The sequence below is a fragment of the Odontomachus brunneus genome, unplaced genomic scaffold (genome assembly GCF_010583005.1).
Source record: "Odontomachus brunneus isolate Ranch 3 - 2012 unplaced genomic scaffold, Obru_v1 Obru_scaffold_072, whole genome shotgun sequence".
Taxonomy (NCBI): domain Eukaryota; kingdom Metazoa; phylum Arthropoda; class Insecta; order Hymenoptera; family Formicidae; genus Odontomachus; species Odontomachus brunneus.
Window position 1 is genome coordinate 211195 of NW_022639522.1, and position 18322 is coordinate 229516.

General features: G+C 40.2%; 3 protein-coding genes across 4 annotated transcripts in view; 1 reads left to right on the forward strand and 2 right to left on the reverse strand.

The window, feature by feature from the left end:
- LOC116846943 (myosin regulatory light chain sqh) overlaps positions 1-1931 on the reverse strand; it is a 4349-nt gene extending 2418 nt beyond the window's left edge. Inside the window, exon 1 of one of the 2 annotated variants that reach the window (XM_032821387.1) lies at positions 1797-1931. The gene's annotated coding sequence lies outside the window, so the exon portion shown is untranslated. Of the gene's footprint in view, positions 1-1404; positions 1640-1796 lie in introns of those variants that run through there. The other variant, XM_032821388.1, reaches the window with a different exon arrangement.
- The window catches only part of LOC116846942, a 52688-nt gene that overhangs the window by 6189 nt on the left and 28177 nt on the right, over positions 1-18322 (forward strand). The window lies entirely within an intron of this gene.
- Positions 2632-18322, reverse strand: part of LOC116846932 (sushi, von Willebrand factor type A, EGF and pentraxin domain-containing protein 1) — a 29864-nt gene continuing 14173 nt past the window's right edge. Inside the window, exons 3-22 of the mRNA XM_032821341.1 lie at positions 15148-15206; positions 12882-13091; positions 12388-12483; positions 11988-12110; positions 11592-11755; positions 11281-11407; positions 9323-9472; positions 9004-9180; positions 8074-8253; positions 7459-7577; positions 7075-7309; positions 6661-6834; positions 6219-6398; positions 5455-5700; positions 4990-5169; positions 4688-4861; positions 4313-4492; positions 3929-4037; positions 3565-3747; positions 2632-3309 (exon numbers count right to left, since the gene is read on the reverse strand). Coding sequence (XP_032677232.1) covers positions 3204-3309; positions 3565-3747; positions 3929-4037; positions 4313-4492; positions 4688-4861; positions 4990-5169; positions 5455-5700; positions 6219-6398; positions 6661-6834; positions 7075-7309; positions 7459-7577; positions 8074-8253; positions 9004-9180; positions 9323-9472; positions 11281-11407; positions 11592-11755; positions 11988-12110; positions 12388-12483; positions 12882-13091; positions 15148-15206 — 3172 coding nt within the window. The 3' untranslated portion in view covers positions 2632-3203. The remainder of the gene's footprint in view (positions 3310-3564; positions 3748-3928; positions 4038-4312; positions 4493-4687; positions 4862-4989; positions 5170-5454; positions 5701-6218; positions 6399-6660; positions 6835-7074; positions 7310-7458; positions 7578-8073; positions 8254-9003; positions 9181-9322; positions 9473-11280; positions 11408-11591; positions 11756-11987; positions 12111-12387; positions 12484-12881; positions 13092-15147; positions 15207-18322) is intronic.

An 18322-nucleotide genomic window follows, 5' to 3' on the forward strand; every position in this document is an offset into this window, starting at 1 on the left:
TATATATATATATATATATATATATATATATATATATATATATATATATATATATATATATATAATAAATTGTATTTCCTTTAATAGAAATCAAAATAGTCGACGGTTTATGACAAGTTAGGGTATACTATTGGTTTTGAGATAAAGTCAATAAATTTGGACTCGATGCATCATCTAATACATTTCAGGGTAAACAGTGCTTGATGTGATCTATTTACAGACCATACATCGCGTAGTAATCGATTGTTTGCTCAAAAAATAAACTTGTGATTTTTCAAACATAAATCCACCGCGAAATAAAGGTGTGTTCTTTTTAAATTAAAAGGAACATCATGACCGCGCGACTCAAGTTGCCAAGTTACCATCGCTGTGTTTATTTCTGGATAATCAATCCAGGATATACGTGACCGAAACCGGGATAAAAATAATACTACTTGGGTGATGGCGCGACTAATAGGTCGTTACTCTCTTGGTGTGGTCTCTTTGTGCTCAAATGACCCTCTGTTTTATACACAACATGTTATCGCTAACTTGAACTAATTTCCCTATTGGCCATATGTACATTTTTGTCTTTTCAAGATAGGGTTTCTAAAGTTATATTTGATCAAAAACATGTAGTTCCAATCATCCTATTTGTGTTGTTTACATAGAAGTCTAATTATGATATTAATAAATTTTCATCACTATAATATCATACTATAATATACGGTATTATATTGCATTCACATTGAGTGCGAAATCTGCCTGCAAAACATACCAGTATGATAAAGACTTTTGGAACTTTGTCAGACATTTCAGCTAATGCTGAGCATCAGTTACACTATATTTATACCATAATTTCACACATGATGTTATATTGCATTTAAATTGTTGAGTATGAAATTATAACACAAATATAATGTAACCGATGCTCAGTGATTGGAACGTCTCACAAAATTCCAGAAGTCTGTTACAGTGGTATGTGGAATTACTCATCCCATGACTAACTTAAATTTGTTTTATGTATAAAATATATCCACACACATATATATATAGGATGAATCATCTATTGTTAAACTTTAAAATATTTGTTTTTTATATTAGAAGAAAATATGTAAAGAATAAATTGTATGGTTAGAAAGGTTTGCTGACAACAATATTTATCCCTTTCAATCACATAATTTATTCCTTATCTGTTTTCCTTTTATATAACAATAATAGATTAGAATCAACAATAATAGTTTAGAATCTAACATTAGGTGCCTTACACTGTATATCATGAAATATAATTCTCCTTACATAAAACAAATTTATACCTTGGTCTTTTGTATTTACAAGTATCTATTTCATTTGAAACAAATATCATTTTCTCAAGAATTATTTCTTGAAAATTTGCAACATTTATACACTCGTACGAGCACTTGCCTATCTCTTTAAAATCGTCCTACTTTTCCTCGCACCTTTCGTTTTCCTCGTTTCCACTGTATCGCCTGTTACCTACGGCACTGCGCCAGTTTATGGACGTTTCACGTCAATAGCACTTTTTACCCACAACACATAACCTAAATAAGCAATATTCCGTTGCTATTTAGTCATTTACGTGACTCATTCGGTTTTGTCAAGACTCTTTATATATTCTCCCGAATCGCACATGTCTCAAATTGTGTTAACTATAGCCGAATGACAATGGCGGCTCTTCGTGAAGAAGACTGTCAAACTGTCGATGTTTCACATATTTGGATTTAGTTTCGCGGGAGGGTTCGACTCGTTCGATTATTCGCAAATTAAACGAGAATCAGAAACACGAGCGTACTTACCCGACTGAACGGAATAAAGACGGAGATCTGATAAACAGAGGCTCGAAAGTAGGACGAAGCTGAACCTCACGATGTATACTGTGAGTCACGTTACGCGTCACTCTGTGGTCATTCACCACACCCGGCCAACTGGCACCATCTGTTGGAGGCCGTGGAAGAATAAAGGCGCGAACCACGAAAGCATATTCAGGCCAGAGTCGGTTTCAGGATTGTGCAGATATTTTGTGCATAAGGTGTTTGCGAGTAGTCGATTTCTCACTCAGTTAGGACTTATTTGAATAATTTTGAGTTGTTTTTTTAATGGCAAAAATGTTGAGACGATACTGTGTCGTTAGTAATCAAGAATGATGGAAAATTTTATATTTCGCATTTCTCATGGAAATTTACGTGACTCTTGAGTGAAATTTAAATTCATACTTTCTTACAAACAGATTTCAAAAATTCTTAATAGAAAAAATTCGACAGGACAAAAAATTGCAGAATATCGATGATACCATTATTAGTAACAAAGTGTAATTTTATGCGGGCTTTTAAGAAAGAATATTTTTCTAGTGACAATTTAGATAGTTAATGAAATAAACAGAGTATATTCAGTTTATAAATTTCTGGGGTATGATCTGTAAATGATCACAGCCCTGAATCGAGAATCGCTTCCATACTTGGATTAACGTGTCTCGCGCTGACTCACAGCCATATAAGGACACGAGAAAGAGACTAATCGTTTTGTAATCTCTCGCGATGGTGGCGGCAGTAAGCGAACTCTCGATATTTTTGCCAAGAAAGGATCAGCTCCAAAGTTCGTCGAGGAATCGTCATTAAAGATCTCGAACACTCGTTTCTTTCTAAAATATTTTATATTACACATATAAAATACTTATCACTTAAAACGATATTAAATTAACGTAAGTAAGAACACAAACTTGCAGTCCTGATTTCTGGAATTCTGTGAGGACAGAGCGAGATAACGCGACGCACAGTGGTGTAAAGTAAAACAAGAGCATTGGTCTTTTTATTTGCACGATCGTGAACTTACGCTACAACGTTCCGTTTGCGAGTAGTGAACCTAAACGATCGATACATCGTATATACAGAATCGTACACGTAGTTGATCCTCGGAGATGAAATCTCGTCGAGAGGACGATCATCCTCAGTGTGCAACTCTTTCGGACGTCGTAACGCGCGAGTCCGTGTTTTCTCCGCTGCTACGCGAATTATTTACATAAATCGTCACCACTCTCTCGACGCGCGGTAACATAAATAACGACAACAAGTTCTTGGGTGTTTTCTGTACACGGAGCGCCGTATCGAAAACGGCGGGAATTGCGCGACGATCCTTCGAGATTGACAACAGTCATCTCCGATCGCTCGATTCCCGGCGAAGTCGAAATCGGCCGATGGAATTTCAAGCTATCGCACAGACACTCCGTTGATAGTGATCCCGTTCCTGTTGGAAACCGGTTCGGCTTCGTAGTGTCCGGATCTGCCGTACATTCTTCTTGGATGGCCGCCGTACCTGTTACGAACGTCGCGAAATTAGACAAAATTTCCATATGGCGGTGAAATTATTTAAGTAAAAGCCAAATTACGCTTGTATTAAATTACCCATAATTTATCTTCTTTGTACACTTTTATTCCGAATATATTCAGTAAGCAAATGGAATATTGAGACCGAAAATGAAATCCAAATTTCGGATACATAGTATTTTTTAAATAATTATAATAAGGATCTCTTCACAATATATCGATGTAATATATTTTTGTAACTCACCTGTACGCGTTACCGCCTAAACTATAAGGATTATCATAGAGACCATCCTCGGGGACGTTTTCGTACATGGTATTATGCGTGCCGTCATTCAACGTCGCGTAAGACATAACCGCGGCATTTTGGTCTTCTTTCCTTTCCGCCGCTTGAACGTTTTCAGTATTCTTTACCGGCGTAGCTTTTCGTCTGTAAATATCAATCAATGTTTTAGCGCTCGATTAAAGAGCCTCCTGTTCGAGATTAGCTCAAATTTCCAAATCAAAATTAAATAATACGTTCATTAGCTTCATATGCGGTTATCTTAAAATATGAGTGGTTTGGAATTATTTTCGAAAGAGATAGATTTTATTCGAGAAACGATACTCACAGCCTGAGATAGACTAGTCCGAGGATGATTAATATAAATATAATAACACCAGCTCCGATGCCAACGCTGGTGCCAACACCTTGAGCCTCCGCCACCTCGTTCGCTGCCACTGTGACACGAATAACATATATCATATCGGGTATTTCTGTCACGTTTCTAATTGTTCTCGGAGTCGTACGTCCGCGGGATATTAAAATAAATAATATATGATTTGAAGCTGTGTGTATGTGTGTTTCCTCTTATTAAAACGAGAGAATTGTCGAATATCTCCTGGAAAGCAGGAGAGTTAGTCGATAGAATTTGGAAATTATTTGCATTTAGGATGTGACACATGTTAAGTGTTAGACATATTTCTAAAGAATACATTATCTTCAGTTGATTTACGTTCGCATTTGGGCTCGTCGCCACTCCAGAATCCCGTGTCCAAGCATTTCCTCAGGAATATGCCGACCCTCTCGTACTGCGGTAAGCAGTGATACTCCGCGGCTCCCCCGTAAGTCGTAGATCCATTCACTACAATCACTCTACCGTTCTCTATCGATCCGGGATGCTTGCAATCGACCGCTGAAAAGATACCACGAATAAATCTTGAATCGTTCCAATCGCGTTTACTAGTAACAACGATACCTTTGGTAGATTACTTGATCTATGGTCGGTAAATATCGTGATACTATCAGAGGGATGCTCGGAGAAAAATCAGAAGGACTTTTAACGTTAAAGACGGAAAATAATATCGTTGATGAGGAAGAAGATCCTTACAGAAGCAAGCAGGTGTTGTACCGCTCCAGGATCCATTTTGCAAACATATTCTTGTCTCATTTCCTTCCATGTAAAATCCACGTGGGCAGCTGTAGTGCGCCACTCCGCCTACACTGTGGGTCAATACCTGGGTCGATAGTACACCGTTTTTCTCCGGGTCCCTGCATCGGATTTCTGTCGCAAAATTGCGCGTTATGCATAATCAAACGTTCATGATTATCCATCTTAACCGCGCGAGATACACGAAATTTCGTCTTTTTCTCTGAATGTGATTGAGAAGTTCAATATATCCAGCTAATTACCTCGACAGACCGGAGTGTCGCTACTCCAGGTGCCGTTTTCAAGACACAGTCTTCTGGCGAAACCGTCTAGCTCGAAATTACCGTCGCATTCGTAAAGTGCAGCTGCTCCGTAATACGTTGCATTCGATGTCAAGGTGTAACGTCCGTGTTGAATGTGCTCAGGCTTGCCACAATCGACATCTGCCAACAAAATGTGTTGATCGCATTTTTCACATTTGTTTTGTGCTTTCAACGTGAAAGAAACATAACGACCGATATTGCATAGTCTTGCAAAAATCTTCTACAATATTTTATAGCATTATTTCTAACGAAACTTATCGATTATTCGACTTATTTATTATTAAAAAGATTAAAAGGTTTTGAGTGGTTAAAAAATTATAGTCGTTATATTTTTATACGATCTAATGCACAATCGACTCGTTAGGATACGATTTCGTTGGGATTCGATAATCTTTGGAGGCTTACAGACGCATTGCGGCACTTCGCCGCTCCACTTTCCGTTCTCCTCGCAGGTGGACAGAGGCTCGCCGACCACCTTGTATCCCCTCTCGCATCTATATTTTACCAGGGCTCCAATTTTGTACGAAGTCGCGCCTGTATTTGAATTCTCCGCGGTTCCGGTGCGAATCAGTGTTCTTCCGTACATCCGATCATTTCCCGTTACCGAAAGGATTCCGTGTTCCGCTAGTACAGGTTCCGGGCAACGAATCTCTGAAATAGAATGTAACATGATCGCATTACTTAAATAGAAAATACGACGTGTAATTAGGAGAAATTCATGTTGAAATTTTTATAGTGCATATAGAATTTTCTGAAAGTTTCTATAAAAATACATCGTATGTTAAACCAATTTTGAAATTGTATTATATAAACTCAACCACGTATTTTACAAACTCTGTTTAAAACGGGAACCTAAGTATCTTTCCTGTTAATGTCGCTTTTAAGAATTTTAAAGGAAAGTATAACCTTTATAGAGAGAGAGAGAGAGAGAGAGAGAGAGAGAGAGAGAGAGAGAGAGAGAGGGAATTCTGCGACCGCTCGGGGATCGTTTTATATTTATATTTTCTTATGTATTTTTTTCGTAAAACATGATGATTTTCGGTTTCTATGAAAAAAAATACATAAGAAAATATAAATATAAAATAATCCTCGAGCGGTCGCGGAACTCCCTCTATAAAGGTTCCTCCTTTGTTCAACTTGCGTTTAACGACCTCTCCCGAAGCAATTACCTTCGCATTTTGGAGTTGCGTCGCTCCATTGACCGTTGTCCAGGCAATATCTTCTGGATACACCGTTTAGTCGGTAATTTCTCGTACAGCTGTATGTGATTTCGCTGCCAAGATGAGTCGTTCCGTTCGCGTATTCCACGGCGCCGTTTAGAACCGGAAGAACCTTGCCGCAATCAATGTCTGCGCGATAATTATTCCAGTCAACACAATCTTAAAAGTAGTTGGCATTGTCAAGTCATAATAATTGATAATTTTCGAAATATAATTCTTCTAATTGAACATCAACAAGTTCCGGAATGTTTTGAAAGGTAATATTTCGTTCAAAGTAAAGGTCTGCCATGGCGCGAATATGACCTTGATCGCGTAAATCGCTCCTTTCATAATTCGCAGTGATTATGTCATTTCTGATTTCGATGAGAGAAAGAGATACGACGTGACTCACACTCGCAACTCGGCACTTCTCCCGTCCACTCTCCGTCTTTGCCGCACGAGTGCCTTGCTTCGCCGTGCAGCAAGTAGCCCACATCGCAGTGATATTCGATAGCACTGTGCACGTTTAAGTCGTATCCTACCACATAACCTCCCGTGGGCACTTCGGGTTCCTCGCACGTAATTACTGTAAAAAGATGCGCAGATATCAAGTAATTTGCCGTGTAAAATTTTAAACAGAAGAAGCGATAGGCATTGAATTATTCTCATGAAAAATGTAATCTGCTCTGTGAATTATTATTCTTTACGTGAACATTTTGTTAGATAGGGCAATGGTCTTTAAATTCTACGTCTCGCATAGCGAAAACTTCGTGCTTCTCGACGAATATTACTTTTCACGCGAAATCTTCAGTGAAATTATCCTTACATTCGCACGACGGCGTGTCGTGACTCCACTTGCCCTCCTTGGTGCACACTTGCTTCCCTTCGCCGACCAACCAATGGTCCTCTTGACAAGTGTAGGAGGCCAGGCTGCCCACTGTAGTCGTGCCGTTGATTAGAACGATGGTACCGAACTCGATTTGGGCCGGAGTTCCACAATCGACGAATCGACATTGCGGCACCTTGCCGGACCACTCACCGCCGATACTGCAGGTGAGGACCTTGGTGGTCGATCGAAGAATTGCAATTACGAATTAATGAATGAACGAAGTTCAAAGGTTAATTTATAGAAATGCGAAACAAAACGCAAGAAGGAAAAACACTGTAATGTTAGAAATGACAGTATTAAAAAAAACACGAGCGGACTTACATTATCCCCAAACAAAATAAATCCGTTTTGGCAGGAGTAAGTGGCGGTAGAGCCTGCTCTCCTTCCGGTAGTTGTCACGACGCCACCGTTCACTTCCGGCGGCTCGGGACACCAGTCGACTGAAAAGTAATTAGCTGTGTAATCGTATCGGTAGGAGCGGCACGTCATACGTTAGAAACGCGACTTCTTAACTCACTAACGTGAAATTTTTTTTTAATTAACGCTAATACGTGGAGATATATACAATCAAAGACTATTATGCGTACGCACCGCGGCAGAATAAACAGAAGAAACTTGATAATTGTTGATCTAATTTGCATCAACATTTATGATCTAATTAATCTTACCATTTTTTTTACTTGCGGTGAAATTTGATTTACGTGTCGAGTTTATTAATGTTGAATTTATTAATATTTGATTTAATTGTTTATTAATATTGAAATATATAAAAACATCCTTATATATCGCGCGGGTGATCGTTCACTTTTTATTTAGATACTCGAATATCCAAATGTCCAAGCTTTGCAAACGTTGAAATTGAGCATTTATAATAACACGGGGCGAAAGGGTCTCGAGTCGCTTGCCATTCGAATGCAAAGCATGCACTTTATTTACACAAGCACTGTGGCTGATGTCCGCTCCAGATGCCACCGTCGCCGCATCTTCGTCTCGTGTCGCCTACCAGCGTGTAGTTCTCCTTGCAGACATAATCCGCGAGAGCACCGTGCGTAGTCCTGCCTTCCAATAGCGTGATGGCGCCGTTCTCCAGATCCGGTAGTGCGCCGCAGTCGACGACTGTAAAAATATTCGGAAGATGACGGAGGTCACGCGTGACGAATCGTATTCACGTCGCGTGTATAGCCCGAGAATTAAAGCCGTCTGATACGCGAAACTACCCAGACTACGCGATTTGAAAGACCTTTCATCCATCATAAATCTTTTGGAGTTTCGCTTAATTTTCGCGATAACGTTTGTAGGACGTCTGCAAATCGCGTGAACAAAATTTACTGTTGAAATCAAATTAACATAGTTAGATCCCATGAAAGTTATGAAGTGATTCTTATAACGCAATGCAATCTTCGCGATATCGTATCGCGTGAGTATCGCGCGTGAGTATCGTATATTATACGCAACAGGTCTAGAGTAGAAAATTATATTCAATTATAGCTGAAGCTACTTGGCGTTATCACAAAGTGTCAAAAGGACGAAATCGGGGAGAGATGGAATGTCTAAGTTTCTTATATAGTCTATATATTCCGCAAGAATATTCCCTAGAGAATAACTATGCAAAATTTGGTTCAGATCAGTCAAAGAGTTTAGTGATGTATAAGAAACAGACAGACAGACATTCTCTTTTATATATATAGAGATATTTAAGTTTCATTCTCTCTGATTCTCGACACTTGATGGCAATGATAGATATTAGAGAGATAGGCTGCCGCACTTGTCACGTCAGGACAGAGGCAATAAATGTGACTGCCTTGGCTGGACAATAAAGCTAACACGAACGTTGACTTTCTTGAAGTACCGCAAAACAGCACTTACATTTGCATGTGGGCACTTCGCCGCTCCAGAAACCGCTCGGTCCACACATTCTGCTTTTCGATCCGACTAGCATATAACCGTCCGGACAGACGTACTCTATCGTGGAGCCTATCGTTCTTTTGTTGCCCACGATCGTGGTGTTCTCCGATTTCTCAGGGCTGCCGCAGGTCGGCGGTCCTACGGACAATTTGGCAAACTTTTACGATCGTATTTTTACGAGAGACGTTCTCGCGCGAGATTCGTTTTCTTTATTTCTTTTTTTTTTTTTTTTTTAAATTGGCGACTGAGCTGTTTCGAAAGCAAAATTCCCGGCGCTTACTGTTCTGGCAGATCCAGTGAAGGTAGTCGAGATTGCAGCCGACGTCATTCCAGAGCCAGCCGCGACCTCCGTCCAGCACAACGCAGTTTTGCTCGCCGTTGTAGTTGTTCGGTTGGTCTTTGCCCCAGGATGGTCTCTGCACGATTTCGCCTGAAATAGTCGACCTACTTTACTTTAATATTCTCATTAATTTTTCAGCACACACCTGCATTTCTCGATCATTATTCCCACATTACGAGAGATCTGTTAGAATGTTCTTTCTGTACGTGTAATTGCTATAGTTTTACACGATTGTCTTTTTAAACATACTAGAACACCACATAGCGCGCGCTTCGCGCGCGCCACTTTAGCCTTTTCGTTGTACTATTTACAATTTATATTACAATACTCGTTTTTATAAATTATATTCCCAGCAAACACAATGTTACATATAACATACATGTTAGTTGTAATTTCCTATTCAACAATATAACTGTTATATAACACGTATATTATATAACAGTTATATTGTTTGTTGAGTAAGAAATTACAACTAACATGTATGTTACATGTAACATACATAGAGCTAATACAAACATATTTCAAATAGTCAATTTAGAAAAAAAGGAGAGTTTTTTTATTTACTGCCATTGTGGGATTTACTGCTTGAGAAGAATTCCTTTTTTCTCAAACATAAATGTTCTCTCCGTCTGAATACAGAATACTGAATTCTTTGAGATTAGAATGTATTATATCTTCGACAAAACTCAATCTTGAAAAAGATAACATTGTTCTTGTGTGAATAGTTTTATGCGATATAAGTGGTAAACTTTAAGCAGTAAATAGAGTGATGACAGTGAATAAAAGAACTTTCCCTTTTTTCTAAATTGACTATTTGATATATGATTGTGCTAGTTCTTACTGTTTGTCCTTAACTTTTTCTTATTGCGAACAAAATTTTCGAAAACTGTAAGCAACGAAAATTTATGATGTTTCCAGTAAAAAAACCATTAGAAGCTGGAAAACATTTAACATATAAATTTATTTATTATTTACATATTTACATATTTTATATACATATACATGTAACATTGTGTTTGCTGGGATTACAATAAATATCAAATTTATATGACGCGAACAACACAACTTGATCTGTCACCGCGGCTAACAGCTGCAAGCGGCACGAATTCAACTGGGATCGAGACGGCCAATTAGCGTCGCGGAAAAGAGGCTTCACCCACTTCGATACATTCGAGATTTAGTTAACACGCACTTTTTCTGATAGGATTACACAATATTTTAGATTCTGTCAGATGATGATAACTGAATTTGTCGTTGTGCAACTTATACCGCGATTAATTCCGAATCTGACGCGAGACAAATTCACATCTCTCACAGGTGAGATGTCATATTTCTCGGGATCGTTCATCGTCAGTTTGCCTTGTCGCGTTATCAACGAGTATTATCGGCCGTGTGTTCCGCTGGGTGTTCTGATGATGGATGAGACTGCACTGATAAAAGTAATTATTAATTGACATCGACCGCACGTCGACAGACGTAATTTCCTGCTGATTTCGACACGGTCATAACTTTCACGTTCTATTTATTACCGGGATGCTTCGCTTCGCAATCTCGTAACGATTCGGCGCGATACCATTTGTTCTGACGATTACATGATAGCCCGATTGGCTCATCGCGCGCGCTCGCGCGCGAAACGTGACCGTCGTCCTCCTCTCGACCAAGGCTCCCTGTTACGGATTTGCAAAATTGCCCTTCCGAAATAACGATTGTCCTGTAATTGACGGATAATTGCCGCGCGATTCAACAGTCGAATCGCCGAATCTCACCCTGGGTTACTCAACTCCGCCCTCGCGCCGGCACGATTCCCACGGGGCGATCGTTCCAGCTCGCGATTAATAATAGGAAAAATCTGCCCATCTCGCCGAAATTTCGCCGACCATTTCCGCTCGTCGACTTACCGTCCACCCATCGCCACGTCCGCGCGGTGATTTGCGGCTCCTTCTGGGCTCCGATCCAGACCAACTGGGTCTTCAGCTTGTCCTTCCGCCTCTCCAGGTTGTTCAGGATGAACGTAGGAGATATGCCCTGCGACATAAAATCTTTCGTTAAATCTGCCTGTGAGAGAAAGAAAAAATCTCTTTTTGATATATTGTATATAATATTAAGAATGTTTTTCAAAGATTGCCGGTATAATATTCTTCTAATAACGATAGTGTCTATCGTTCGAAAAGCTGTTTGAAAATTATATTTAGAAGTAAATTATGAGAACCTTGAAGCCGTGAACGAGATCACCTCCGCGCTCTCTGCAGTAGTTCCTCGCCTCTTGAAACGAACCGCCTTTCTTCACCACGAATTCGTAACACGTGGAGTTGAAGGCTGTCAAGTCGGCGTCGGCGGGCGTGCCGGCATGCGCGCACCTGTCTATCGAGAATTCTGCGAACATTCGGCAATATTTTTCTCAGGAGGCGACACTTTGGAAGGCGCGATCGTTCCGCACTCGTCGAAAGAAGATTCAAGACGCGATTTCCCAAGTTTCTATCATTTCTTACTTTTCATCAGAGATATTATATTCTTCTTACAACATTATTTGCGTTATTACTCGTTAGAATGAAAGTCGAACACGAGGTTTATTGTTTTCTTCTTAACGGGAGCTCTCTGAGCTTACCATCCGTAGCGAAGACTTCCACCTCGCAGAGACTCAGGCTACCCTCGACGCCTACGAGCTGCAGAAAAACGTACTGGCCCACCAGTGCTCTGGCACAGACGAAGGTCTTCGTGATACCCTCCTCTGCGAGTTCGATTCATCAGTGATAGATTCATCGTAATTGTTCAAAGAAAAACATTCAGAACCGGTTCTTCCGATCGATTGTGCATGTTGTACGCGGAATAACTCGAAATGAACAACAGATATTTCCTTTTCTCTAATTGTTCTTAAATAATTTTTTGGAAATTCGATCGATACGTCGGATATTGGAGTATCTTTTGCACGGATGAGTTCTAATTTCAGAGATCTAATTTCTGAATGTTTTCTCGTTAACGCTTCGTGATCGTTTCGCAGCACTCACCGATAGTCCCGGGGAACCAGGCGCACAGCGGATTGCGCTGCAAATCAGCGCTGCTGTTGCCCACTCTTATCTCGATATCCTGAAGAGGCTGATGACCTACCATAGCAATCGATAAGTCATTCCTCCGGCTAACCGCAGTTACAATCGGGTCTTAAAACGAGCTTACGGTTGTACGGTGTGGAAACCAGTTAAGATAGAATATTCTTGTAGGCTCAAAGTTAAGCTATCTTTCTTCAAGTTTGTCTTGAATTCAGACAGATTTATCTGTCCCCTTTCGTGGGGAAAGATTTCTTAGCAAAATAGCTGAAACGTGCTTAAGATTCACGCGAATACGAACGTGAATGTTAAATAAGTGTTAAAATTCAGGATTATATCGGGTGGAAACAAGTTGGGACAAACTTGAAGAACAACGCAAACAAGCAGACGTGAATTTCGTGCGCGTTTTAAGCCTCGACTGTGAGTGTAATAACGTTCTTTATGACGCGGAAGTTTACCGCAGCAGCCTCGTGTCGTCACTCGGACGATCTTGACGGAGTACGGCTTAAGGAGGTCGACCCTCCACCAGGGGCTTGGTTCACTTTGGGTTTCTGTGCATCTTTTCCCGTCGTGTTCCGTGCTGAAGTCGCCGTCGTTGCCATGATTTGCGTTCCCACCCCTCACGGTAGTCGATTGATTTGTCGGTTTACGGAAACCGACGTTCGTACCTGTCACAATATTTATTCTGTTACAGTTTAGTCAAGAAGAAAGTTACAAGCGTGTTAGTATAATCTAGATATTCTTCCGAGATTTGTGCTCTCTAGCAATTTCACCCCCTCTCTCCTTTTGAATAAAGGGCTGAGCACAATAAAAGGAATAAGGAACAGGGAACTGAAAATAAGGAATACTAAAAACAAGAAATAACGCTATTCCTCTATTTCTCTATTCCTCTATTCCTCTGTTCCTCTATTCTATGTTGATGAATTAGATTTCATGTTTTAATATTGAACTGTTCCCTATTCTCCGTTTCCTGTTCTCTATTCTCGATTCTCTATTCCTTATTCCTTTTATTGTACTCAGCCTCTAAAACGGCGCGTCAATTCGCTTTGCAATTCAGAGTGTTGATATGTTCGCTTAATTTTTATGAACTTCTCCTAACACTTAATTAACACTTAATTGTTGGTCAATTATTTCTGATGAGTTAATAAAGCTTGTCGTCGCTCACTAATCACGATCTAACCGGTCTTTAATCATCGATGGTGTCGACAGTTAAGTAACAAAGCCCCAACTCAATGGCAGGATGCGTTCGACAATAACGTTGATTGCCGTCGATGATTAGTTGTCACCCGGCATCGGTTTATCATCGCCGTTGTTTCTCCGCGTCGTGTATTGACGTTTCCTCTCCGTTGCATGTTTCGTCTCCGAAAGCAATCCACGTCACGATTCGCTACGACCCGTTGCCGTTATTCCGCGGAAATGGCGCGGATCGTTCCGCTACCGTTGAACAATGACAATTATATGTTTTCTTGTGGCTCCGAGTCAGGCGACTTTTTACGTATCGCAGGGAAAGTCTCGTGAAGACCGGAACGGCTTTTTTGCCGTAATCGCGCAATAACGCGGCAATTTACAAAAGATCGATCGTCGCGAATCAAGTATTATTCGCTGGATAACGCTCGTTGCCGAAGTCTCACGTATTGCGAACGAACGAGCGCCTTTCACGGCATGCAATGTCGCATTACTCTCATAGTCTCTTCGTCACCTACGAGCATCCATGATTAATTGGTTCATAATTTCCATTTCGCGACAATGTGATCAAAATTCTTCGAGTTTCGGTGTCAAAAATAAAAAAATATCTCGTTGTAATAAAACCTACTGTTGCCATGAATTTGCCTTTTTGCGCCCACATTGGCAGGATAGGCGATAATTTCGGGACACTCTGTATAAAGCGAGGGAAAGTGGCTTGATTGGCATTTTAAGGCAGGCGCTTTGGTGTCCCCCGACGAAAATGCGATTCTCGTTCGACGACCTCTTGCGTTCGCGTCTTCCAGTCGTATCACGAAAACGAACCGGCAGATTTCGTTCGACGGAGAAAGTCGAGTGCCATGCACTCGCTTGATGGCAAACGGATGCGAATACGTCAGGTGAATTATAAAGATGCATAATTAAAACGGATGTTACAAATTGCGGGCATTAAAAGTTGATCGATGGCGGTGAGACACATATCGATCTAATTACCGTGCGTTTATTAATCATCGACAGAATTGCCTCCGACGATTAAGCTGCTGATTAAACAAATTAATTATTTCTGCATTTTTCATAGTCATGCGAGAGAAGTTGCGTAGTTAAGGTGCAACAACCTTTCGAGAATCGTCGTATTTAATTCGTTTTAATACTATAATATTTTTTTTTTAGATAATTTGTATGTTTACCGCTCTTTTCCCAGGAAGTAATCTAATTAATCTCTTGTTATTTGCATTAGTTTTGTGACAGCTTCCATGATTTAAATTGCGATTTACAGTCTTCGAGAATAGACTTTAAGAGTACGACTCAAGAATATTAATGGACTTTCGCTATCATTACGCCACGTGTGTTTATTTGAACGCTGATAAGTTATTTTTCGAAAGCGACTCTGAAATGCCAAGTTCCGGCGCGTGTAAACGTTGACAAATCGTTAAATGTGTTTCGTATTTCAAAAATTCCTTTCGATTCCGAATCCAATCGTCGCAATTTTTCTGTCGTCGGTCGTTATTTCCCGGTTTTATTAATGCGAAACTGAATACTCACCGCAAAACGGTAGGTCACCCTGCCAACTTCCTCTGGCGTTGCACGTTAGGCTGCCAGTCCTGGAAGAAAGTAACAGTCAAGTCAGGTGAATACCGAATATATATTATCGAGACACACGAAAAGAAAAGTTTGGTTGGATTAACCCTTCAGACCCGATTTATTTCTCATAATATAAAAAAATATTTACACATTGGTTATTAGTGGTGAGGGTTTAATAAAAATAGAAATATAAAAAAAATCCATATTTATTGAATTTTCCGAATTTTCTACTCAGAGATCGTAGAGGCATAATTCACAAAAATAATGATTTTACAAGGCTTCAAAATTGTTGTGCAAAATTGTGCACATAGGATTTGAATAGTGAATTTCTGGTATAATATGAACAAACCAGAAATTTCAGTTGAAGTTACCAACATTTTGTTTAAGTCAACAAGATTAACTTGGACAGAATTCTGACAATAACCGGAATTTTCTGATTCGTTCATATTTTGCCAGAAATTGCTTAGTCCAACCGAACATTTTTCTTTTCCGTGAGGCAGCGACTGATGTCACTCTCTCGACGTAGACGTGAACGTTGCGCAAAGTGACACTGATAATAAGTGCGACGCTTCGTTATACCATGTCGGACCGTTGAAGCGAAACACTGTTACGAGTTTCCGCATATAACGCGTGATTACGTATCGCGAGAAGGAGAAGGCGCAAGGGCGTGTACGAGTGACGCGTCTCTCTGATCTTTCGAGAGGAAAAGGATCAGTCCGATGAGAAAATGGCTGCATTATCCATGAAAACCTTACGTAGTAGCTCGAGTAGTTGAGAGAAGCCTTTATAGATTTCAGTCTAGATTCGTGAAAAAACGACACGCGCTTGTGAAAAAAAAGAATTCGGACAACACTATAATTACGCGTTCACCCGTATAATCACTCGGTCGATGCAATTATTCGCGTGGCGCGTATTAGCGTCACGCGCCATCGCGTGCGATGTGATTAAAACTTGAAAAATGTACCGTTGATCTCGTTAACTGAATCCTGGATTTTAAATGCGGTGAACAATTCGAAGAGACCGTCCGCGGAACGGGAGAAAAAGTAGCCTTCTTTCTTCTCTTTTTCTTCTCTTGTCGTAAACCGCCGTTTCCAGTTTACAGGCGAGGAATGCGACGCGAACGGGATTCTTTGCACATCGCGTATTCTTTGTTTCTCTTTCCTGACTTTTCTCAAACACACCGTCCTGTTGGAAAAGCGCGCGCGAACGGAGAAAGTCAGCGGTATACCGCATTATCGACAATCACCATTCTTGACGAGCGTGCATTTCGCTCGCCTGGAACACTGCGTCGCGTCGCGTGTATTGAAAGAAAAAGGAAAAAAATAAATAAAAATATATTCTGCCGATCACGAATCCACATGTCTGTGGGAAATTAAGTTTGCTCCCACATTCTTCCTCTCTTCCTTTCTCTTATCGTGACGGAAGCCTCGTTACTTCGCGATTGACAAACACGTCTCGCGTGTGTCTAGTATTTGATTGACAGTTGTTATCTGCCGAGCGGTTTCTCCCACGTCTCATTTCTCCCACTTCTCGACGAATTTGCAATCTTTCTCGCAGAAGAATTGAAAGTCGGTAATTCTATGTTCCTTAGACCCACTTGGCGTAATCTTGGCGCAATCTTGAAGGATACTCAAATTATACGACATTAGGAATTATAAAGAAGTGATAATCAATTGAGATGAAATACACACTGAGAAAAAAACTTTCACTAATTTAACAAGATAGTGGTACGCGCAGCAAATGGTTTGTTGACGTAGCAAATGGCCCCGTAGTAGTAGGAACAAATGATTTGTTACTTTCAATAAGCAACATTTCTGTAAGACACAACTATCTTAATCTAACCTAAATAGACGAGAATTGTTTGTTAAAGTGACAAATGACGAGAAGATTTATTTCCCTAACAATCGTCAAACAGCAAACGTGCTTTTGTTCTGATAACCGAAGGATTTTTCTCAAATACAAGTTCCAATCGCAATTCTTATCAAGCAGAGAATCTCCGCTATGTGCGATAATGATTCCGTTACGACTCGTATTTCATCGCGCGTGTTTCGATTTTATCAACTTCAATTTCTCGAAATTTTATATTAATTTTGAGAGAATCGCTCGTGTACTTTAAGATATGTTCGATGTATCCAGTGAAATATCGTTGTGGCGAAACACACCGGTCTACCAGTATTCGCTGTAACGCGGTTAAGCGCCGTAAGTGACAAGTGAATTATAAGCCGGCTCAATGCGAATTAAAAAAGCGCATTATTATTTTAATTTAACGATGTCGGCTGGAATTCAGTGAGACACGAGGCTCTAAAGACCGACGACGATACTTGGCCTGGCAGCGCGTCGTTACACCTAAGAAACGAAGCGTCAATTAACATGTACAGTTCGTAACGGTACCGCGGTGAAGATACACGACGCACACTACTCGAAACCTCGTGATCAAGGTATATCTTCCAAACTAGTTGGTGGTGATTGGAGACGGAAACGCTCAAATGTGTCAAGTCAAACAACTTTAATCGCGACGCTTGAAAAACATACTTCAGCAACACGTCTGAATGTGAATGGCGAATGAGCCGGTGAGAAAAACTTACTTAATGTTTTCTCTACGCTATACTCATTTTTTTATACACCTCATTTCATAAATTAAAAAGTCGAATGTATTAGAATCTTTTACAAGTAGCTGCGATAAATAGGTGCGATAAGTGAATAGATTATCATTTGGGAGTTTGTGAAAGGAAGAAATTGAAACTTGAAAGACATTATCGGACTTTATTTTACAGAATCTCTGTCTATGGCAATATCATTTTTCTTCGGGTACACTACCTACTTCTTTGAACTTATCTTGCTGCGTTCTTTCTAACTCACTCGTCGCGACGAAGAGAACGGCATGTCTGTCGATTGAGATTCTTTCCGGGAAAGCAATATTGCTTATCCTTGGATATCGCGCGATGGGCGTAACCACCGTAAAATCACGTCGTCATCATGAACATTCCGTGATAAGAAGCAATCAACAAAGCTTGTCAAAATAGTAAAAACAATTGGTTATAATTATTTTTATTTTTAGAATATTCGGAAGAGGAAGTGAGAGAGAGAGAGAGAGAGAGAGAGAGAGAGAGAGAGAGAGAGAGAGAGAGAGAGAGAG